Genomic DNA, 23,101 nt, shown 5'->3' with positions numbered 1-23,101 from the left:
TGACAAGAACTCCCCTTCCTGCTACTCTCAGATGCCTAGCCCACTTACTTGAGTCCTCCTTCCCCCTGACAGTCCCCAGAGACCAACCTCCCTAACACTTCCAGGAACCTGGTCCCAAACAATGTCTTCCATTTTCAAATGAAAGTTTGGGACCCCAGCTTCCTCCAGATTTAGACCTTGAAACCACCAGGGCTCCCTGGCTGTGGGTGGGAGAGGCTCTGGGGAAGCATCCTAAGCCCTGACTCTGCTCTGTTCCCATCGCCAGCCCTGCATCCTCATGAACAACACTCAGCAGCTGCGAGTTCAGCTAGAGAAAATGTTTGAAGCCATGGGAGGGAAGGAGGTGAGGTGGGACTGGGCAGGGTGACACACCCCAATCCCTGCAGTCCCCAGAGCTTCTATCCAATGAATTCCAACCCAGTCGCTCTCTCAAACCCAAGCAAGCATCTTCACCACCTGTGCTTCAGTTTATTCTCCAGCCTCTTGGGATCCCTTTCTCAGGGTTGAATGGGAAAATGCCCCAGACCCATAGATATTCTGTAAACTTGACCTGACATTCCTTCTCTCTCCTCAGCTGGACGCCGAGGCCAGTGACATCTTAAAGGAGCTCCAGGTGAAACTCAACAACGTCTTGGATGAGCTCAGCCGGGTGTTTGCTACCAGGTGGGGGCATCTCCAGGGCTGGGAGCAGAGGGGAGGGGGCAACCCCCAGACCTCTGAGCCTGGGGCATCCGGAGACTCAGCAGATGTGGTGAAGACCTCAGACTTGGAGTTAGACAAAGCTGAGTTCAATCCTGGCTTCACTGCTTACTAGCTGTGTGGCCTTAGGTGAGTCATTTAACCTCTCTGAGACTTAGTTTATTCATCTGTAAAGTGGGGATGATGATAACAATAGTACTTGAGTAGGATTGTGCAATGAAATTAACAACACAAGTAAATGTCTTAGCCAGTGCCTGATTCTGCTATTATTAACACCCCCTGCCTTGCTCTGTTATATGCCATGTCTCCCTGATACTGGTGATAAAAGGTCAGGGTCCACAGATCAGCATTTATGGCCTCATCTGGCCCTTCCTCCAGAGACCAGGAGAATCTGGTCTGAGCTCCTCCTCTTTATGCCCCCAGCTTCCAGCCACACATTGAGGAGTGTGTCAAACAGATGGGTGACATCCTTAGCCAGGTGAAGGGCACGGGCAATGTGCCAGCCAGTGCCTGCAGCAGTGTGGCCCAGGATGCTGACAACGTACTGCAGCCCATCATGGACCTGCTGGACAGCAAGTGAGCCAGGCCAGGTGGACTGGGTTAGCCAAAGAGGGGCCATGATGGGGCTGGCCTGGAGAGAACACTCAGACATGTTTGCTGGGTGGTGGTTGAATGGTTTGGATAGGTGGATTGGTAGAGGCCTGAAGGAATGGAAAGATGAATGGGAGGGATTGGTGAGTAAATATTTGTATGGATTAATGGATGGTGGTTGGATGGCTAGATGACATGAGGCACAGGCGGGTGGATGGATGGGTAGATTAAAAGATAAATGCTTAAAAAGCTAGATGTATGAAAGGAGGATGGATGGAAAAAGGAGAAATGGATGGAAGTGTAGATGGGAGGGCGGATGGAAGGGGGAGAGAGTGGGAGGAAGGGAGGATGCATGATGGATGATGGACGATTGGATAGCCGGGGATTTGTCGATTATATGGAATAGAAGGAAGAGAGTGGAAGGAATAATGGAAGGAATAAAATAATGAATGAATAGGGGCCGAAGGAATGGAATAGCCGAAGGAAGGAAGGAAGGAAGGAAGGAAGGAAGGAACAAAGGGAGGAAGGAAAAAGAAATGGAAGGAGCATTAAAGAAAGTTGGGAGCGGGATGGCTTGGTGGATGAGGGGGTCAGTTGCTGGATGGATCGTGGTAGATTACCCTCTCTCCTTCAACCTTCATATATCCAATCATGAATTCTTTGTTGTTTTCCCTCTTAAGTCTGCCCTCTTCCTACCATTCCCTTCCCCTTCCTCCTGAGCATGGCCCCAGCCCCTTCATAGTCGCTGGTCTCCATGCAGCCTTCCTAATCCAGTACATCCCCCACTCTGTTCTTCTGAACAGTAAAGTCTGTCTTTGTCTCTCTCTCTCTCTCTCTGTCTCTCTCTCTGTGTCTCTCTGCCTCTCTCTCTCTCTCTTTCTCTCTCTCACACATTCCATGGCTCCCCACCACCTTCATGCTAGGCCCAGGCCTTCCTCCTAAACTTTTAGGCCCCTTCTTGTCTGGCAACTGCTGAGCTGTCCAGCCACCATTTGCTCTCCATGTGTCTCATGCATCGTAGCTCCATTAGACCACCCATGGGTCCCTGTACAGGCTCTGTGCCCTCTTGCATGTTCATAGGATGCCTTCCCACATTACCCATGGGTTGCGAGGAAGAGCCTGGCTCTGTGGGTCAGGGCCAGCTGGGCCCTCTCTCAGACCTGCCCCTCGCCCCCAGCCTGACTCTCTTTGCCAAAATCTGTGAGAAGACGGTGCTGAAGCGAGTGCTGAAGGAGCTGTGGAAGCTGGTCATGAACACCATGGAGAAGACCATCGTCCTGCCACCCCTCACTGACCAGACGGTGAGGCCCACAGGAGTTAGAGGGAATGCCTGGGCCACCTTCCCTGTGGGAGCGCAGAAAGCTTGGTGCCAAAAGCATTGGGGCTTCCATGTCATTCAGGCACAAGGGTTATCCAAGGGTCATAGATGCTACCAGAGGTCAAGAAAGCCAAAGATTAGAGAGGTCACACATGGATCAAAAGTCATCAAGAGGCCATTGAAGAGGTTGAAGAAGTCATTTAGGGAGTCGGTTGTTCAAAGGTCAAAGGTCAAGTAGAGTTGAGTGACATCTAAGGGACATAGAGGTCACATGTGAGTGAAGGGGTTATTCAAAGGTCAGAGATCACCCAGAAAACAGAGGTCAGCCTGGAGATTAAGGCCGCTCATGGGTCACAGAAGTCTTAGGGGTCAGTGGGTTCATCAGAGGCCCTTGGGAGGTTCAATCAAGAGACAAAAAGGGAAGACACCATAGACTTCAAAGATCTGAGAGGAATAGAAGACAGGGCCCCTGGAGGTTGGGCAGAGGTAACAAAGAGCATCCAATGTCAGAGAAATCAAGCAGAGGTCTGCTGTCATCCAGAGACCAGGACTATGCCTCTAGGACCCTTCTGGAAACAGCCCAGAGATGGTGATCTCCAGGGATCAGGCTGTGGGTGGGAGTCAAGGGGTGTGCCTGGGCATGGGTTACTCCAGGGTGGCACCAGTGGCTTGGACTGTGATGGCACACGGGTTGACGACTCACCACAGAGTAGGAAGACACTCCTGGGTGGAGTGGGAGGTTTGGAGGGGGGCTCCCAAGAGGCAACGATGGTTCAAGAGGCTTGGACCTCGCTTGGCCGGCCCCACTTCCTCTGGGCTGGGCTAGGGCACGGGTCACTCCCGGTACCGTCTCCACCCTCTCCCTGGCCTTCCCGGGAGACTCATGGTGACTTATTCTCCCCTCCCCACCACCCCGCCCCCATCACGGCTGACAGATGATCGTAAGTAGAGGCCCGTCTGTCCATCTGTCTGTCCGTTCGCTCTGTGTCTGGACTCGGCCCACCGCGTGGCTGTACCCTCCCACCCAGCGCTCCCTCCTCACCCACTGGCCCCCCCACCGTCCCACCTCCCGCCTAGATGTGCCTGTGTCTGTCTGGGGCGTGGTATGGGGAGGGGGAGGGACTGGGAGGGAGGGAGGCCATGCCCACGGCCCCACCCCATTATAAGTAAGGAGGCAGTGCCTCCAGGCTAGCACCTTCTCTTCAGCCACAGTCCCTTAGTTAAGACTCACCCTCACTCCCATGCTCAGATGCCTCTAGGGTATCTGGGCCTCTCCCCAATGTTAGAAGGAAGTTCAAAGTCTGACCTCCACTTTGGGCTCACAACCCGATCCCTTCTTAGTTACTCAGCACTGGCCCTCCGCCACCCCTGCCTACCCGACTCCTGCACATACAGACACGCACGAATCCTAGACACACACCCAGGCACCCAGGTGGGAGACGGCACTGTGACTTTGGTGTCAGGCAGACTTGGCGTCAAATCCCAGCCCAGCCACTCTCTCTCTTTCTCTCTCTCTCACCTTGGGAAGTCACTTCACCTCCGAACCTCTACTTCTTTGTCTGGAAAAGGGGGTTAATTGTAGCAACTGCCTGTTGTTGTGAGAACAAGATGGGATGATGCACTAAAATGCTCATCTCTGTGACTGGCGGGGGCAGTGCTCACTAAATCGTTGTTTAGTGTTTAGACACATATCAGGGCAGAAGTCAGTGAAATGACTTCAGAGCCTCTCTGTGGGAAAGACAAGGCTGTTCAGTATTTCACCTTGTCAGAAGTCTACAGAGCTCATCTTCTTGGTGGCTGTAGTCTGGGTCTTTGGCTTTAACACTTGGAGGCAGTATACCCAACCACAGACAATGCATTTGTGGGAAGGAAGCTGAGGGAGTTCACGTGTACCCATGATTCCCTGTATGCCAGTTCTTCTCATAGCTGCGGTTTCAGCTTACCTTCACGGCAACCTTTTGAGCGAGGCAGATATTATTTCCATTTTGCAGATGAGGAAAGCTGAAACTCAGTCAGGAGGGCTTACTTGCTCAAAGCCACATAGTAAATAGATGCCAGAGTCAAGATTCAAATTCAGGTCTGTCAGAATAGGGAGCCTGTTTTCTTTTTCAAGAACCAAGAGTCTCACATACACAGTAAATGTAAATCGATTATATTTTGGAGGCAACGTCTCTCTTTTCTCTCTGGCTCTGTATTTCTGTTTCTCCTTTTCTCTTTCCTGTCTCTCACACACGTTTTACGAGTCCGTCATTAAGGCACACACATTCCCCCTTGCAACCTGGTCGCCAGCCCCCTGTGCAGTACAGATGCCCCTTACCCGCCGTCCCCATGAGCCTGTATGTAATCGCCCCGGTTCCCAATTCACATGGCTCGCCAGGTTGATCACCCTGTGATGTTGTCTCTGCAGGGCACCCTCTTGAGAAAACATGGCAAGGGATTAGAAAAGGTAATGAGGGCCTTGTCGGTGCTGAGGTCCCGAGATCTGGTGTCTGGGCTTGTGTGTGCATGCATATGTCTGTGTGCAGGGCAAGAAGGTCAGCTGGGGGTCACAGGTAGGAAGTAGGTATCATGACTAAGTCCCACAAATCCAGAATTCAGAGGCGAGGTGATTCCCCAGGGATGTGGCTTGCAGTGTGTGTGTGTGTGTGTGTGTGTGTGTGTGGTGTGTGCGGCAGCGGTGTGTGTGTGTGTGTGTGTGTGTGTGTGTGTGTGACCGAGCTAACATGCACACATACAGCTTCTGCCCTCTAACAGCAACTCCCAAAGGGCTTATCTCAGCCCTGGGTTCAGCTGAAACTCTATGACTTTGTGAAGGGCCTAGACCACTGCCCTGGACTGAACCCCGTTGTTTTTTCTATAGATTTCTTTTGTTCTAACGGTTGTTTGTTGTAAGGAGATGGGAACTATAGCAACACATGAACAGTTGCCCTTGCTGTGCACTCATGCAGAAGCTATTGCACCTGTGTGCACACAAGTAGGGTCTCCACTTTATGAACATGGGTTGTAGGACTTTCCTACTCACTCATCCAGCCTTTTGGGGGCATGTTCTATGTGCCAGGCACCATACACATGTGTGTGCATCTGTGTGGAGGTGAGAGTGTGGGGGTTTATACATGTGATTATGCACACGCATGACAGAATTTAGGAGTACACACGTGTATTTTAGCATGTGAGTTCTGCATGTGTGTGTGTCGATCTGGGTATGTGTGCGCATAAACCCTCACACTCACGGATGTGCCCAGGTGTGTATCTGTGTGTTGAGTGAACTTGTGATACCGTTAGCACGTTTCTTCTAGTCAGGCCTGCCAGGGTAAAGTCTTGGGAGCTGAGAGCCAAGAGACCCTGAGCTCTGTCTCTTCACTCCCCCGAGGGTGCCCCATCCTGGGGCAGGCCGACTGTGAGATGGGGCACCTGTTCCCAGGTGATGGGCTGGTTCTAGGTTCCTAGCATGGCAGTCTGGGAGCCTGGCCCCAAGCCTCCACCAAGGGACAAGGGAAAGTGCCTAGCTGGGGAGGGAGCTCAGCATTAGACCCAGCACCTGGGAGGAGCTCGTGGGTTGGGGAGTGGGGGAGAGTTTTGAGGGGGCAGAGAAGTCCCACTGAGTGTCCTCCCAGCTGCCACCTGAACTCTGACCTCCGCCTGATTCTCTTCACAGGGCAGGGCGAAACTGCCAAGCCACTCAGATGTAAGACCAGCCTCTCACTGTCTGTCTGGCTCCCCCCACCCCTCACCCTACCCCGTGCCCCCTCCCACCCCTGTGGTCTGTGCCGTCCAGGGGCGTTCTGTGAACCCATCTGTTGGTCTTTTCTTCCTTTGTTTGTCTGGCTTGCTCGTGAGGGATGGTGGGTGGGGGCAGCAGGTGGGTAAAAGGGTGTGGCAGGGGAAACTGAAGCTCAGACAGCTGGGCTACTGAGTAACTGTGCTTCGTGACAGCCTTGGTCAATCACAGATCAGGAATAAGAAGAATAGGGATAGCCAGGATGGTGATAACACTGATACCAGCAGAGTGACCAGCTCCCACAGGCCAGCTAATACATGATCCATGTAATTTCAAATCTCCCAGCTATAAATGGTCCCCTCCTTGCCCAGCCTCACCCAGGAATCCCTGACCACCCCAGGACCCCGTAATGCAGGAGTCCTTAGCTCATTGATACTCAGTTCCACCCTACCCCACAAGTATACGCCCCTGTTAGCCAGGGTAGGAAACCGAGGCCCAGAAGGGGTCTGAGAAACACCTCAGGTCACCCAGCACAGTGACTGAGGAGGCAGGACATGTGACTTGCAGGCCAGGACCCTGTATCCCCTAGCACTGCCCATGACCTTGAGACCAAGTACTAATAACAGTAAACATTGAAAAAGACACACTTAGTCTCTGCCAAACCATGAAATGGATATGATTTCCTCCATCTAGATGGCAAAACTGAGGCTCAGAGAGGTTAAGTGACTTTCACAGGGCCACACAGCAGAGCTGGGATTTGAACTCAGGCCCACTTAGCTTGTTGGAACCATAACCAGGAAGCCATCTTGCTGGTGTCTGTTTAGGGATAGTGGGGGATGGGTACTGAGGTGTGTGTTGTTGGGGAGGATTCTTCCTTTAAAAGGTCAGACCGACATTCCCCCCAGATTACTGGAGTACTCCTCCCACCAAGGGAATGGTCTCACAGTGGGTAGGGGATTTCACCAGAGACCATCTCATGGTTTTCTCAGGAATCCCTGACTTTGGGCTGGCAAGCCTCATCCATACCCACAAACACCATCTGGGGTTCCCCCGACCCACTGCCCCTTGCTATCCACTCTATTTTTCTTCTCTGTCCCACAAACCTGCGTTTGTGGTGGAAGTGGGAGGGTGGGTAGCATCCTCACAGGACTGGGGTTTCTGGGGACGAAGTCACCACCTCCTCCTTCCTGCGGAGCTCCAGACCTCTGTCCCCGGAACACAGCCATTGCCCTACCCAGATCCTTTGGACAAGAACCAAGAAGACGTCCAGGGCTAGGGTATCAGCTGGGGCTTGGGGACTGAATTGGAAGACCCTCACCCTCACCCCTGCTGTGTCTGTTACCTGCAGGGAACCCAGATGATCTTCAATGCGGCCAAGGAACTGGGTCAGCTGTCTAAACTCAAGGTGAGGCCAGGGGCGGAGGCAGGAGATCAGGGTGGGAGGTATTCCTAGGGGAAAGATCCCAGAATGGTGATATGCTTTGCAGGTTCAAGGGACAGGATCCCTACTCAGACTGGCTTAAGCACAATTTGTTTGCCCTGGTGTGTTGGAAAGACATGTATGGTTAAGCTTCGGATACAGCTTGATCAAGGGTACAAATCATTTATTCAACAAATATTTATTGGGCACCTGCCATATTCTAGTCACATGCTGGGTACCAGATACAATGATGAAAAGACCGACTCGCTATCCCATTCCTCAAAGTTTTGCAGGGATGAGTCCCATAGACAGGCAGATCCCCAATGTGGGGCCTGCTCTGCCCACCTGACCCCTCTCTCCATCCATCCAGGACCACATGGTACGAGAAGAAGCCAAGAGCTTGACCCCAAAGCAGTGTGCTGTTGTTGAGCTGGCCCTGGACACCATCAAGGTGAGAGGCCTCACCCCTGCCCATCAAGGTGGAGCAGGCAGAGAATGTGGCTGGTGTGGACATTAATCTAGGCTCTAATCTACCTTAATTCATTCAATTTATAAACACTTCCCAATGACCCTTCTGGCAGGGCCCTGAGGAGCCCCTAGCTGTGGGGTATAGCTGGATATAGATATCCGCATGCCTGTGGGGTCAGGGTGTGATAGAGGGAAGGCTGGGATCTGGGGGAGCCCAGGGAGGGTACAGTGAGGACTTTCTGTAAGAAGGCATGTGGGAGGTGGGTTTTAATGAATGCATAGAAGATCACAGGACAAACAAGAAAGATCGTTATAGGCAGGGGACCAGCCCATGCAAGAACATGGAGGCATGGTGGTCCATGCCCCCAATAAGGGGTTGTGGTCTTCATAAAATGAAAAGCATGATAACTACTATAAAAAAATGTTTTGCTGAAATGAAATTGGCAACATAGTAAAAAGGGGCAGTCAAGGAAAGCTCCTTGAAACCTTAAAGACAAGGAGCCGGGCAGAGGTGGGGGTAGGAGTAGGGAGGACCTACCCACCAGTGAGCGTAGTAAGTGGCGCTGAGGCAGGTATGTTCTAGGGAAGACAGTTAGAGAGCAGGCAGGGAGGTTGCAGGGTTAGAGCCATTAAGGGCGGAGGGAGGGATTGGAGGCACGGGTGTTATTCTTAGGGTGCTGTGAACCCATGGGTGGGTTTGGAGCAAGAGTGGAGGTGGGGAAGTAGCAATACCCAACGTAGGTATTTTGAAGACCCCCTGGTTATCCGGTACATCACTGAGGAGAGCAGAGGTTTGGGGGACAGGGCATCGGGGCGCCAGGATGGGCTGGTAGGGAGTCCTGCTGGCCTTACCTCCCCCATTCTGTGCCCACAGCAATACTTCCACGCGGGCGGTGTGGGTCTCAAGAAGACCTTCCTGGAGAAGAGCCCGGACCTGCAGTCCCTGCGCTATGCCCTATCCCTCTACACACAGGCCACCGACCTGCTCATCAAGACCTTCGTGCAGACGCAGGCGGCCCAGGGTAAGGAGCAGAGGGCTAGCGCATCGTAAACCACCGCGGTGGCAGGAGTAGCCCAGCCCCGAGCAGCCATTGGCTCATCTCTGTGACGTCACGGGCAGATTAAGAGCTTCTTGGCGTATGTGAGCTCCTAGATGTCACGGAGCCAATGAATGATTGACAGCTTCTGGGGGCGGGGTCTCTGACGTCATCCGTCCAGGAGGTGATTGACTTCGCTGTGAAAATATATGACGTCATGGGGCCAGGAGGTGATTGAAAGCTCTAGGGAGGGACCTCTTTGCCGGCAATGACCAAGGTGATTGACAGACCTAGGGGCGGGACATGACATGCGGTCAATGAGTGATTGGCAGCTCCAGGGGAGGAACCTGGAGGAAGGGTTGAAGGCCCCTGGGGAGGGACTTCTGTAATGTCTGGGGCTAAGGGATGATTGAAAGCCCCAGGGATGGGAGGGGCCCCGACCTGGATAGGGTGGGCAGAGAGGAAGCTCTCATTTCTCAAATTCTTTCTTTCTTCTCTTGCCTCTGTTTCCTGTCCTTCTCTGAGCTCCACACACAACTGCTTGGGCTGAGGCGCAGGACTCCAGGACCCCAGTTCCCCTCCCTAGGGCCCCCCCACCCCGTTTTCAAATTGGCCCCAAGAGTGCAGACAACGGAGAGAAGTTTGGCCGCTGACCCAAACTGAGTTCCGGAGGGGGAGGCTGCGGTGTGGTGAGCAAAGCCTTGAGGCCACCAGCAGCCTCCTCCCCACCATCCCAGTCAGCCCAGGGCCCTCAGCTTCATGCCCAGTCCACACTGCTGCTTTTAGTGTCCCTGGTGTTCCCGGAGCGGGAGGCTGTCTGTGTCCGTCTGCAGCTGACGTTTCTCTCTCTCTTGTCTCTCCTCCCTCTCACTCGCCGCCCCCTCCGCGCCTCCCTTGCTCCCCCCACGCAAACTTGCCCTCCATCCTCGCCCTCGTTGCTCGTCTCTGTCCCCCTTCCTTCCTTCTTTTCTTCCCCTCCCCCGCGATTAGTCCATGGTGGAAAAGGGACTAGGTTTACCCTTAGTGAAGACATTTATCCTGAGAAGGGTACGTGCCTCCGCCGCCCGCCCGCGCCTGGTGCCCGGTGCCTGCGCCCCTCCCGGCCCCGGCTAGTAAAAGGCCCGTCCTTCTGCCTCCACAGCCTGCGGGGCCCCATCCAGGCCAGACCCGCTGCGGGGGCCAAGGTGGATGAGGGGGAAGGACGGCTTGCTGGTTCCACGTGGGGAAGGAGAAGCGATTTGAGTCCGCATCTGTTTCTCCTTAAGTGCATCTCTTAAGCCAGATCCCGAGTCCCCCGGACTCAGATCCCAGCTCTGCCGCTCCGCGCCTGGGCGCCTAGGGCACGCGTCTGCGCCCCTGAACTTCAGTTTTCTCATTTTTAAAATGGGGACAGTCAAGGACCTTAATTCATAGGATGATTTTTAGGATTCAGTGAATTAAACTGAGAGCAGTTCCTGACATTTAATAGCTCGTAGCAATTGTTATTGTTGTTGTTATTATTATTATACCTGATATCACTTTTCTGAGTGTAGAAAAAACTTTGTTAGGCTCTAACTTTGAGCCAGTCCTTGTGTCAAACACTTCTCAAGGATTCTTGTAAAGATTCTTTCAAGTCACCACACAAGATGGGGTGAGGGGTCCATCATCCCATAAGTGAGGATGTTCAGTCCCAAAGGAGAAGCCACTTGCCCCAGGAACCTTCCCCTGAAGGGGGACCTAGGACTTGGGGAGCAGGGGGTGGGGTTGGGAGAGCACAGAGAGGCCCCAGAAAGACCCTTCCCCTTGGAACCAGCAAACCACGGGATGGGGGTGCCCAGCACTGCCCCCCTCCCCCTTCTTACTAGCTTTGGCCTTGGTCTGACCCATTACCTCACCCACCACTGTCCGATTGCCCCCTGGCACCCTCAGTCTGGCCCTGATTGAGCTTGCAATGAAGCATCAGCCTGGGGTGGGGGGGGGGGGAGAGTGAGCTGAGCATGTGATTGGTGGGGGGGGAGAGGGTAGAGCCTGAGATAATAAGGAAAGGCAGCCTGGTGTGGCAGTGAAAATGGGGGGGGGTGCACGCCCCAGTACTGGGGTGCTGGGGGTCTCCAAGTCTCTCTGCCTCTGAACCTCAGTCACTTCCCGCCCAGCGCAAGTGACCTGGATCAACGTTACTCTGACCCGTTTTCCTTCCCTGCTCCTACCTCGGACTTTTCCCCCGTTCCTCTCCCCATGCATGGGGTGCTCCAGGCGTGGGGAGCTTCCTGGCAGGCTGGGGAGGGGCCTGGTGGGCGTGCTGGCAGTCACAGGTCCCCAGGCCCCCACAGGATGCCCTTCCCAGAGTCACCGAGGGAGAGACAGAGACAAAAGCTTTTAAGCTGCCCTTCAGAGATCTCCATTAGAACTAAACAATCAGGATGCTCATAGTGGTAGAAACAGAAGGACGCCTCACCCTGACTCAAGCAGACAAGGGAATTTGCTGGCTCTGAAACTAAAAGATTAGGGGTTAAGTTGGCATCAGGAATAACGGGATCCAGAGTCTCCAACAATGCCACTGGTCATTGGTCTCCACTGAGACCTCTGTGGAGTAGACTTTCCCCTCCCTGGCCAGAGACAGTTTTTAGCTTAGCACCACAGAGACTCTTCTCTAACCGTTATAGCCGAAGTCCTAAGGCCTACTCCTATAGGTCCAGCTTCAGTCACATGACCATCCCTGAGCCAATCACCGCAGCCGTGGGCAGGGAATCCTCTGATTGGGCAGCTATGGTTCACTTAGCTATACCCGAAGTATGGGATGGAGCCACAAGGTCTGAGGTGAGAATGTCTATTAGAAGAGGAATGATATGGGGGGTAGGGAAAATAAAAGAGGAATTTCATGCATCTGGAGCAGAGTTAGTAAGGGTGAGAGTGGAGGGAAGTGAGGCAGGGGAGGTAATAGACATATTGGTAGGGACATTGCAGGTCACAGAAAGGACTCTGATTCTTCAGAGTGAGATGGGAGGGTTTTGAGCAGAGGAGAGATGTGATCTGACTTGACAGAATTTCTCTGGCTAGTGTATGAGAGAAGATGAGAAGAAAATGCAGGGAGACAGGAAAGAGGCTACTGAAATAGTCCAGGAGTACAATGCTGGGGGCTAAGCCAGGTTGGAGGCCAAGGAGGTGGGTGAGATTCTGGATGTACTTTGAAGGTAGAGCAAATAGGGTCTTCTAATGTACCAGTACTTACAAAGTGAAGACACAAAAGGGGATCAAAGACTAATGGATGGAATTGTTGAAGAGATATATATGTATGCATCTGTTATGAATATATAGGCATCCAATATGCAAAAAGGGACAGACACATATAGTTTTATATACAAGGTCAGAGCTCAGTTTGTATGAGTATATATACATACATAACTTTATTTCCAGTCGACATCAGTCAGTCAGCTGGCATCTGGTGAAAACTAACCAGGGTACCCCAACAGTTTGAGAATTGACAGAGGAGGAGGAAGCAATAAAAGAGGTCAGGAGTGAGTAGTGTGTAGGATAAGAACTTGTAAAGTGTGGTGTTGTTGCAGCCAAGAGGAAGCCAGAATGTCAGACTCTGCCGAGAAGCTGTATACAGTGAAGACTGAGTTTTGACAACAAGGCAGTCAGTCAAAGGAGAAAAATGGAAGGCAAACACATTAGGTTCAGAGAAGTTAAAAGATCTGCCCAAGATCACACAGCAAGGCAGTAAAAGGCCAGAACCCTGGATTCTTGGCCTCCTCAAGAGTACCTACTTCCCCAGCCAATCCTCAGTACCACCCTGTCAGGGCTGTTGACCTGGTGCTGCCAGCACATGGTGGGTGGGAGGTAGTCTAGGTCCCTTCTAGTGAGTGGGAAAGAATGGAGCTGACGCCAAGCATCCTCCCTTACCCTGCCCAGGCTCTGGTGTGGAAGACCCTGTGGGTGAAGTCTCTGTCCACGTTGAGCTCTTCACTCATCCAGGAACCGGAGAACAGAAGGTCACAGTGAAAGGTGAGCAGCCTGAGATGGGAGGGGAAGTGCCTCAGCCAGGATGCACTAGGTTCTAAGAAACCAAATTCAAACTAGCTTAAGCAAGAAAAACTTTTTTCATTAAAAAAAAAATTTTTTTTCATAAAACTGGAAATTCCAGAAGTAAACCACTTTCATGCATGGCTAGATCCAGGGGTGCAAACAGTGTTACAGGACTCAGTTCCACTTTCTCCATCTCTCAACTCTGCTTTCCTTTTATTGGCTTTTATTTTGCTAGTTAGAACACAGATTGGCTGTTTTAGCCAAGGCCTAGAATAGCAATGTCTTAAACAAAACAGAATACATTTTCTCTGAGGTAACTCCAAGGACAGTCAACCCAGAGTTGATATGGAGGCTTCACAGCGTTGGGGATTCAGGCCACTGACATCTTTTGTCGCACTTTCATTTCTGATGTGTTTTCCTCTTCTATAGGTTCCCAAAGAATACGGCCCCCAAAGTATCCCAGATTGCAGCTAGGGGAAAGAGAAAGTTTACGGCAATCTCCCTTTAAAACCACAGCTTGGAAGTTGTACACATCACTTTCTTTCTCGTCTCATTGGTTACATAGCTACAGAAGCATGCTGGGAAATGTAGTCTTTCAGCCAGGCTTTGCAAAACCACAGCCACATATTGAGGGACCTTGACCAATTAATTATACCTTCCACTTCTCCCAATAGTGGTGGCTGCCAATGACCTCAAATGGCAGACTTCTGGCATTTTCCGGCCATTTATCGAAGTCAACATCATTGGGCCCCATCTCAGCGACAAGAAACGCAAGTTTGCAACCAAATCCAAGAACAACAGCTGGGCCCCCAAGTACAATGAGAGCTTCCAGTTGTGAGTCTGGGGTGATCTGGGGAGGGGATTAACCTCAGGGCCCACTAGGCAGGAGGATTGTTTGATGGACCAATCTGGGGAGGGGTCACATCCTAGGTGGGGTTGCTGGGAAGGGACGCACCTTAGTGCAGGACTGACAGTAGTGAGGGGACACTGGGATGGAGTTGACCATGTTGGGAGGTAGGCAGGTCCCAAGGAGGCATCAAGTGTGATATAACATCATGATGAAGGCTTGTGAAGGGAAGGGGAAGTCTGGGCAGAAGGGGTGTGTTGGGTGGGGCCATTTCTGGAGCTGAAGACTCTGGTGGTTATGGGGCATGAGTGGTCATGATGGGGGAGGAGGCATGGGGATGAGGACTCATGGAGTCAGCAGTGAGCCTTGTTAGGTCTGTCGGGGCAGGTCATCTAGGGAAGTCTACTCTCGGGGAGCAGGAGTAGAGTATGGCTTGGTCTAGGGCATGAGGAGATGTGTTGTGTGTGGGGGTTCACATCCAGATGGGGCTTCCTGGTGGATGAGTGAACTTGGTCAAGGCATCAGATATCTAGAGGGAACAGACCTTGGGGTACATAAATAAGTCTGATGAGAGTGTATAGAAGGATTACCTGGGGTGGGAGTGGAGTCACATGGGTGGATCTTTGGGTGAGGTGTGAACCTCACTGGGACAGGGTAGCATTGGGAGCTGCTCTTGGGGGACAGAAGTACAGAGGACATCAGAGCTGGGGAGAGTAGGGGCTTCTGGGGGACAAGAGTCTGACCAGTCATGTTAGGAGAGGGCTCTTAGATGTGAGCATGGCCAAAAGGAGGGCCTTTTGATCAGCTAGTATTAGGGCAGGTCACCTGGGGGCAGGAGCCCAGCTTCTCCAGGGACATAGCCTGGCCCGGGGTGGAGAGGCGGGGGCAGGGGGCGGAGGCCCGAGAGGCCGAGGCTGAGGGGGTGGGGAGATGCTGAATGGGGGGGGGGACCTGGGGGGAGGTGTCCTGGGTGAGAGTCACTGCATTGAGACATCAGGGCAGAGCACTGTGTTGGGTGGGCATCCTGGGTATAAGAGGGGGTGGGCTAGGGGAGCATGGGGGAGAGGAGGCACATCAAGGGAAGGAAGAACAGGTTCAGATGGTACCCCTGATAATGAGACTTCGATGCGATATCTGGGGCCGGGTGAAATGGGCAGCAGCAGCTCAGCATTACCAAAGGTGTGGTCTGAGGTATCCACAAGGAGGAATTTTGGGAGCATAGCTATCCAAGGGGACTCTGGGGAAGAATTAAGCTTAGGGGTGCAGGAGACATGGTTTGTCCAGGCTCGTGGGGGCGTCGCTGGGTGGGAGAGAAAGGAGAGAAGAGAGACATGACAGGGACATTACTTCGAGGGTGGGGGGTGGTATCAGCTGGTGTAGATATGGTTCAGAGCAGGGTTGTAGAGTGAGTCTACACCTGCGGCAGAAGCTGGCCAGCCTAGAGTGGGAGGTCTTAAAAATGGGAGGATCACGCATAAGCGTGCCCGAGCGCGAGGCGCGCGAGGCAGGGCCAGTCCGCCTGTAGGGCGCTTTTTGTGGGGTGACAGGGCCCTCGTGTGGGCGGGGCTACCAGCAGGGCGTGGCTGGATGGTGGGCGGGGCCTTTCCTGACGCCCCACCCCCCTACAGCACGCTGAGTGCCGACGCGGGCCCTGAGTGCTATGAGCTGCAGGTATGCGTCAAGGACTACTGCTTTGCGCGCGAGGACCGCACTGTGGGACTGGCTGTGCTGCAGCTGCGCGAATTGGCCCAGCGCGGGAGCGCCGCCTGCTGGCTGCCCCTCGGCCGCCGCATCCACATGGACGACACGGGCCTGACTGTGCTGCGCATCCTGTCGCAGCGCAGCAACGATGAGGTAGCCAAGGAGTTCGTCAAGCTCAAGTCAGACACGCGCTCCGCCGAGGAGGGCGGTGCTGCGCCTGCGCCCTAGCGAGAGGCGCGCGGGGCGGGACGGCTCTTGCGTGCTGGAACCTTCCAGAGGGCAAGGCTTCAGGCTCTGCGCAGAGGGTGGTCTGTGCCTTTGCCCTTGGCTTAGCTTTCCGCTCTGGGGAATTGTGAATGGACGACGCACCTATCCCTCAGGAGGCCACACCCTAAGGCGATAGGAAGGAAGAAGCCACATCCCCTCCTTGAAGCAATGCCCGCAGCGCCTAGGGGGCCTTTCGAGCTAGGTTGGGAAAAACTCCGCCTCCTATGGAGGAGGCCAGGACCCACAGCTCTGGTTCCGAAAGGCCCTGCCTCTTGTCCCCTGGAAAAGCCATAAGACGGGCCCCCAACCCTGGGGCCCAAGACCAATTGCCAAGCAGGGAACTCTCGGCTCCCTCAAGGGGCAGGCCCTGGGCAAAAGACAGGGCTTCCTGGAGCATCCCTGGGATGATCTGGGGGCTGACGGGACTGGGATGGTAGTTGGAGAGTTCTGGGTGGACAGGAGTCCATTTTGATATTTGTGCAAAAAATAAACAGAGAGGGGGGAGGATTGGATTTCAAAAGCACATGCGCCCTTGGGCGCCCAAACCCTGGGGGCCAGGGAACGGCCCTCTGTGGCACCCGCATTTCCCTATAGGTTTTTTCTATTCACTCCCACGTGCCCAGTCCTCATAGCATAGAGTTCAACCCACACATTTGACAGATGGCAAAACCGAGGCCCAGAGAGTTGCTGAAGATCCCAGTGCCAGACCCTCTTCCCACTCCCTTTGGCCTGTGTGCCCCATCCAAGGGTGGGCTGAGGTGGTATGACCTCACACAGCTCCCCATTGCTGCTAACTCCCCTCAGGGGACCTTCCCCAACCCTTACAAGGGATGTTCTGGGCCAAGGCTCCCACTGCCCCCTCCCACCTCTGGCTGCCAAGAGAAATCCCTACCCTGGGCCCTTTCCTCTGGGACCCCAGCAGGGAATACCCTATGACCTCCTGCCAAAAAAGAGTGAGGATTTGGAATTCCCTGGACCCAGGCCTGCCCACCCCTTTTTCCTGTCCCAAAATTTTTCAGGCAGGAAAGAACAGGAAGAGAACAGAAACTCAGGGGTGTGTGTGTGTGTGTGTGTGTGTGTGTGTGTGTGTGTGTGTGTGTGTAGGGGTTCCCCAGCACCAGCCCAGGCATGTGTTTTGAAAATTTCCTCATTTCCTCCCTCTTATTTTCCCAGAGAATTCCTGCTTATTCCTAAAAACTCATTACAAGTATACCCCCCTGGAGAAAACCCTCACTGCTCCCCCTCAGGACTTTCCCACCCTCTGTTCTTGAAGCCATGGGACTGGGGGTGTCTGTGACAGGCTGTTTCCCCCAAATTAGAGTCTGAGGTCTCTCAAGTTCACTCAGCATAGGCTGGGCATGGGGGATGGCAAAGAGGGTATGCCTAGTTGAACTATGTCGTGGCCATCTGTGCGTGCCTACGCATCCACATGTGTGTCTGTCGATGGCCATCTCTATCCACCTCGCCTCCCACATAGATCTGGGCACACAGGAGGTGTTCAAACCAGGCTGTGGCTGAGTCACAGGACATAAAGAGAAGGGGAGAGGAGACGTAGAAGAGACAGGAGAGGAATCCAGAAGGCTGAAAGGGTTTGAAATCAGGAAGTTTTCTATTGGAACAACAAGGCTCAGAGAGGAACAGGGCTTTCCCCAAGGCCACCTAGCAAGTGGACACAGTGCCAAACTTTGGATGACACCTCTGGGCTTTTGCCATCTCACCAGGGGTACCCGGGATTCTGAGCCCTGGTGGGGTCTCAGGATTGCATTGGACCTTGTTTCATGGCAGGATCTGGCCCCAGATTTCCATGGATCAGGGAAAGGATGAAGTAGGATGGGCCCCTTATGAGTAAAGAGGTGTGACATTGAGGGACATTCTTGGACAGAGCCAATCCCCTGCCCAAGAAGAACAGAGACACAGAGTAAGGACACAGAGACAGAGAGGAGGGAGAGAGAAGGTAAGAAATCAGGAGAACGAGATCATCCCCCAGTAGCGAGAGAAAGAGACTTTGAAATGGAGAGACAGGGAAGAAAAAGCAAAGTTGGGGACCTAGAAGAAAGAAGGACCTGCTGTTCCAGCTCTCACAAGTCAGACCTGGAAGGATTTACCTAAAATGAGGTACCTGGCTGCACCCCCAACCCCTCCGACTCAGACGCTAGAGCCTGAAACCTCACCGTGCCCCCATCAGAGATGCAAAAAATCCAACTAGAAATCCTTGAGACCTCTCGGCTAGGACCTCAGAGACCTTTCTGTCCCTGACCTGCTCCCTCTGCGCTGTCCATCTTGCAGATGGGGACACAAGGGGTGGGGCAAAGCAGAGCGAGGACAGCCCAGAGTCCTCCCGAACTCTGCTGCTTGGACGCAGAGGGAGGGGAGCTTGCTGGGGACTTGGTTCGTATCATGACCCCATCTGCCCCCCCGAACATTTTCTTAGGAATCGTCAAGGACCAAAGTTGTCTTCGCTGACACATGTTGCTTTTCTCTATACCTTTTTTTTTTTTTTTAAGAGAAATCAGAGAAATCAAGTTGACGGTGTCGAGTAAGACCCCTCTACCCCCAGCCCCTGCCCAACTATAGTGGCTCTTTCAAGGCACAGGTCGCAGGCGGAGTGTTGCCCATGCATCCCAGGCTAATAGCCAAGGGCTCAGACTCCACCCTTGGCTCCAGCCCCCTAAGATACCAAAACCCACCACAGAGTTCAGAGAGGTTCTTCCTCCACACACCTTCTCTTAGCATGTGATTGCAAATGTGAAATCAAAACACTGTTTTAACTTCATCCCATCAGTCCGGCATCTGCACAGATGCCTCCATTTCTCTGTAAATATGTGACTTGGAACAAATGTTTAAAACCAACAAGAAGTGGTCATGAATGCATGGTGTTGAGATGTTTTGCACTATTCTGACTTTTTGGTCTCTGTAAAAATATTTTATTAACAGGAGACATTAAAATAAGAAAAAGCACACAGCCTCAGATGCGTAGTGGTGGGTTTGCATTTCCATAAATACAAAAAAACCTCACGTAGCACTTTCTACATGCAGAAGCTGTTGAACCTGCTTCCCACCCACGAACCACTTCATCCCCAACTAGCATTGACCCCTTTCACAGAGTAGGAAAACTGAGGCCCAGAGGGGAGATGTTGTGGAAGGGGAGGAGTCAGGATTTGAATCTGGGACACCATGCAGCTGTTCTCTTAGCTCAAGCAAGTTAGAACACGAATACCAGGGATGCCCCCCTCCCCCAATTCAACCTACAGCTCCATGTTTTCTGGGATTTTTTTGTTCTGTTTTGTTTGCTGTAGCAAGCAAGAGTCTCATTTCATAAACTCAGAAATACAAAGAATAAAAACTTCACTTTTCTACAGCTGAACTTAATTTCTGTTTTAAGCCCCCGTCCTGCCAGGGAGCAGAAATGAAGTCTTCTTCAGCTTAGGGTTCCCTTGGTAAGACTCCTCTCCTAAGATCTGGGGCCGTTTCTGCATTTGAGAGGTCAGAGCTGGGGCCATGGGATCCTCTGCTGGGAGTGGGTTCAGTGAATGGTTTTAGCAGCAATTAAAAGCCAAAAGTGCTAAAAGTGGAACAAACAGTGGCTATACCACAGGGGTTACCCAGAACTCAGCAGCTCCACCCTCAGGATTTGCACGTGGGCAAAAAGACTGGAAGCACCCTCAGTGTCTTGGTATTTTCACATGGGGAATATTATACAACTGTGAAAATGGATGAACCACAGCTGTCTGCGGTCCCTGTGTGTTCTTGTGACTGTGCTAGACTGCAAGCTTTATCTTTTCCCTGAGACCCAGCACTTTCCATAGCAAGACAGGTGGGCCATGCAGCCTGACTTCTGCATAACTGTTTGCTCTCTGACGGAGGAGAGCTGGCTTGCTTGCTGTTTAATACAAAACAGGTTCAGCCCTTGGCCCTGTGTCCCTCAGGTTCTTCATGTCACCTGTGGGGCTTGAAGACTGAGGCTCATGCTGCTTGCTGTGTTCTAAGTCATACACCATCTTGCTCTAATCCATTGAGTCTCAGAGTTGACTCTGTACCTGTGGACCAGGGACAGGTGTACTTCTGCCATTCTCTCTGAGTGAGGTCCTTCTCTGACTAATGACATGAATGAATTTTAGAAGTGTGATGTTGAGTGGGGAAAAAGTAAGTCCCAGAAGGCATCAGAAAGCATGACACCACGTTTATAAAACATCAAAAACTGGCTATACATATTTACACCCACAAAATATACCCACAGAGAGATAGTTTAAGGATGCAGAAGTGTGATTAATAAAAAAATAAGCATGGAACTACAGATTTAAAAAATCAAGGATTCTACCTCAAACCCATCAGGATGGTTACTATAAAAAAAAAAAAAGTGTTAGCAAGAATGTGGAGAAATTGGAACCCTTGTGCACTGTTAGTGAGAATGTAAAATGGTGCAGCCACTGAAGAAAACAATATGGAGGTTTCTCAAAAAATTAAAAATAAGATTACCATGTGACCCAGCAATTCTACTTCTGGGTATGTATACCTGAAATAATTGAAAGCAGAGTCTCAAAGAGATGGTTATAGACCCATATTCACAGCAGCATTGGTCACAATAGCTAAAACATGGAAGCAATTCAACTGTCCATTGACAGATGAATGGAGAAGCAAAACGAGGTTCATTCATAAAATTAAATATTATTCAGCCTAAAAAAGGAAGGAAATTCTGACACCTGCTACAACATGGATGAACCTTGAGAACATTATGCTAAGTGAAATAAGCCAGTTACAAAAGGACAAATACTGTATGACTCCGCTTAAATAAGGTCCTTAGAAGAGTCAGATTCATAGAGACAGAAAGTGGAATGGTGAGTGCCAGGGACTGGAGGCAAGGGGTGGGGAGTTAACGTTTAATGGGGACAAGGTTTCAGTCTGGGAAGATGAAAAAGTTCTGGAAATAGATAGAGTTGACAGTGGAACAACAATGTGAATATACTAAATGCCATGGGATCATACACTTGAATATGGCTAATTTTCTGTTATCCAAATTTCACCTCAATTTAAAAACAAAAATAACAAACAAAAAGACCGGTGGCTGGCTAGAGTTGATCCATGGGTCATTATTTGCCAAACTTTGACCTAATCAATTCTTCTTCAACTTCCCTCCCCTCCTCACTTCTCCCAATCTTAGGCTAACTCATGAGCACCATCCTCATGTTCACTCTACCCTCTGCTCTCACTTGAACCCTGGCCCCAGCCTCACCTCTTCCTCACGCTCTCACCCCACCCCCTTAATCTACCGTACTCTCACCCCCATTTACCCATGCCTTTTATCACCCCACCTTTCAACATGGCAGGATCACCCAGGCAATGTCAACAAGATGCACACTCAGTTTCCTGGAGGGTGTAACAATTACGTGATTCATAATTCCTGTAAAGTTACATTTCGTTACATAATTTATTACACTATATAATAATTACTCTGCCCCTAAGCCTGCAATTATATATGTTTCTATGATTATGCATCCTACAATTATGCAATCATTCTTACCATCCCCATAACACACAGTAATAAACAAGAAGGAAGTTGTGGGTAGACAACAGCCCCCGCCCCAACCCGACCCCTTTCTGGGCAGAGGCTATAAAGCTGCTGTCATGCTCCCGGAATTCCGTGTAGCCGGGCACGTGTTGAGGCGCCAGTGGGACTTTGGAAGGAAGAAGGAACTCGTGCTGTCTTAGTTTTGCTTCCTCTTCACTATGCCAGCAGCCAACTTTGGCGGGTGTTGAAAAGCAGTTGTGGAGGAGGCAAAGTTGGCATCCTGTTCCTGAATCACAGTTACAGTGTATGTGCCCAAAGTTGGAGATTTCAAGGGCCTCCTGAGTCCCCCACTTTCTGTGATTGTGAGAAGCCTCAGATCCCTTGGCAAACCAGTTGTGCAGAATCATCCCTGAGGGACCAGCCCAGGTCCTACTCCTTTGTACCAGTAGTTGGCAAACTACATCCCCTGGGCCACTGTGGCCCACTGTTAGTTTTTATAAACAGAGCTTTATTGGCACACAACCACGCTCATTCATTCGTTCAGCTCAGTCTGTGACTGCTTTCATGTTACAATGGCAGAGTTGAGTCCTTATGAATTTCCTATATTAACCCCTTTCCTGTTAAAAGACCTCAACAGGTTTCTCTTTCTCATCTTAAGCTTGACTGATACATTGTTATGATACATAATAAATTATACATCCATGGAGTGAGACACAACTGTAGCTATGCTAAAGGATAAACGTGGTAGACTGAATAATGTCCCCTGCCTCAAAGATATACGTTTCCTATTGTCCAGAACCTGTGGATGTTACTTTAAATGGCAAAAGGAACTTTGCAGATAGAACTTAATTAAGGATCTTAGGTGATGGGGAGATTACTCTGGATTATATGACTGGGCTCTAAATGGAATCAATACGAGGGTCCTTACAAGAGGGATGAAAGGAGGTACGATGAAGAAGTAGATGTGATGACGGAAGCAAGAGGTTCTAGAGACACAGGAAGGGGTCATGAGCCAAGGAATGCCAGCAGCCCTCAGAAACTGGAGAAGGCAAGAACGCAGACGCTCCCCTAGATCCTCCCAGAGTACGCAGCCCTGCCAACACCTTGACTGTAGCACAGTGAAACTGCTTTCAGACTTCCGCCTCCAGGACCGCATGAGAATAAATGGGTATTGTTTTAAAGTCACTAAATTTGCGGAAATTTATTAGTGCAGCCATAGCAAACTAAGACTATGAGCCAGTGGACCAACTGAGGGGTTTTCCCATGAACATAAATCATTTTTCAATTAAAAATAAGATTAAAACCATATATATATTTCACATATCTTCATATATATGAAACATTCCAGAAGGAAGGATGCAGCTCTCCTGAAGGTTAAGAGAGGAAAGGATTTGAGTTAGGTAACTGGACGTGGTGGGGACATTCGAAATGAAATTCCGTTTCCCAGGTATCAATAAGCTTCTAATCCCTTCAGTGTGGAGGCAGAGCTTGAGAATCTATGTTTTAATCAGTGGTACTTTTTTA

At 51.4% G+C, this 23,101-nt stretch overlaps 1 protein-coding gene and 1 long non-coding RNA gene across 5 annotated transcripts in view; one reads left to right on the top strand and one right to left on the bottom strand.

The window, feature by feature from the left end:
* UNC13A (unc-13 homolog A) overlaps positions 1-18,577 on the top strand; it is a 58,800-nt gene extending 40,223 nt beyond the window's left edge. For 2 of the 4 annotated variants that reach the window (XM_039867805.1, XM_039867803.1), the window contains exons 31-42: positions 266-343; positions 575-663; positions 1,123-1,275; positions 2,468-2,591; positions 5,016-5,054; positions 6,264-6,293; positions 7,675-7,731; positions 8,117-8,197; positions 9,089-9,236; positions 13,143-13,235; positions 13,931-14,090; positions 15,732-18,577. In XM_039867805.1, coding sequence (XP_039723739.1) covers positions 266-343; positions 575-663; positions 1,123-1,275; positions 2,468-2,591; positions 5,016-5,054; positions 6,264-6,293; positions 7,675-7,731; positions 8,117-8,197; positions 9,089-9,236; positions 13,143-13,235; positions 13,931-14,090; positions 15,732-16,032 — 1,353 coding nt within the window. In that variant the 3' untranslated portion in view covers positions 16,033-18,577. Of the gene's footprint in view, positions 1-265; positions 344-574; positions 664-1,122; positions 1,276-2,467; positions 2,592-3,543; positions 3,550-5,015; positions 5,055-6,263; positions 6,294-7,674; positions 7,732-8,116; positions 8,198-9,088; positions 9,237-13,142; positions 13,236-13,930; positions 14,091-15,731 lie in introns of all 4 variants that reach the window. The other 2 variants (XM_039867802.1, XM_039867804.1) reach the window with 2 other exon arrangements.
* LOC120606534 (uncharacterized) lies at positions 7,927-13,297 on the bottom strand. Its single transcript, XR_005653904.1, has 2 exons — positions 13,134-13,297; positions 7,927-9,541 (listed from the first exon to the last, which is right to left on the bottom strand). It is a non-coding gene; the product is annotated as an uncharacterized LOC120606534 (long non-coding RNA).
* Positions 18,578-23,101: the final 4,524 nt, after the last annotated feature.

Source organism: Pteropus medius, unplaced genomic scaffold (genome assembly GCF_902729225.1).
Source record: "Pteropus medius unplaced genomic scaffold, Ma_sr-lr_union100, whole genome shotgun sequence".
In the NCBI taxonomy this organism is placed as follows: domain Eukaryota; kingdom Metazoa; phylum Chordata; class Mammalia; order Chiroptera; family Pteropodidae; genus Pteropus; species Pteropus medius.
Note: the sequence above shows the minus strand (reverse complement) of the source record. Positions and strands in the feature narration are given on the sequence as shown.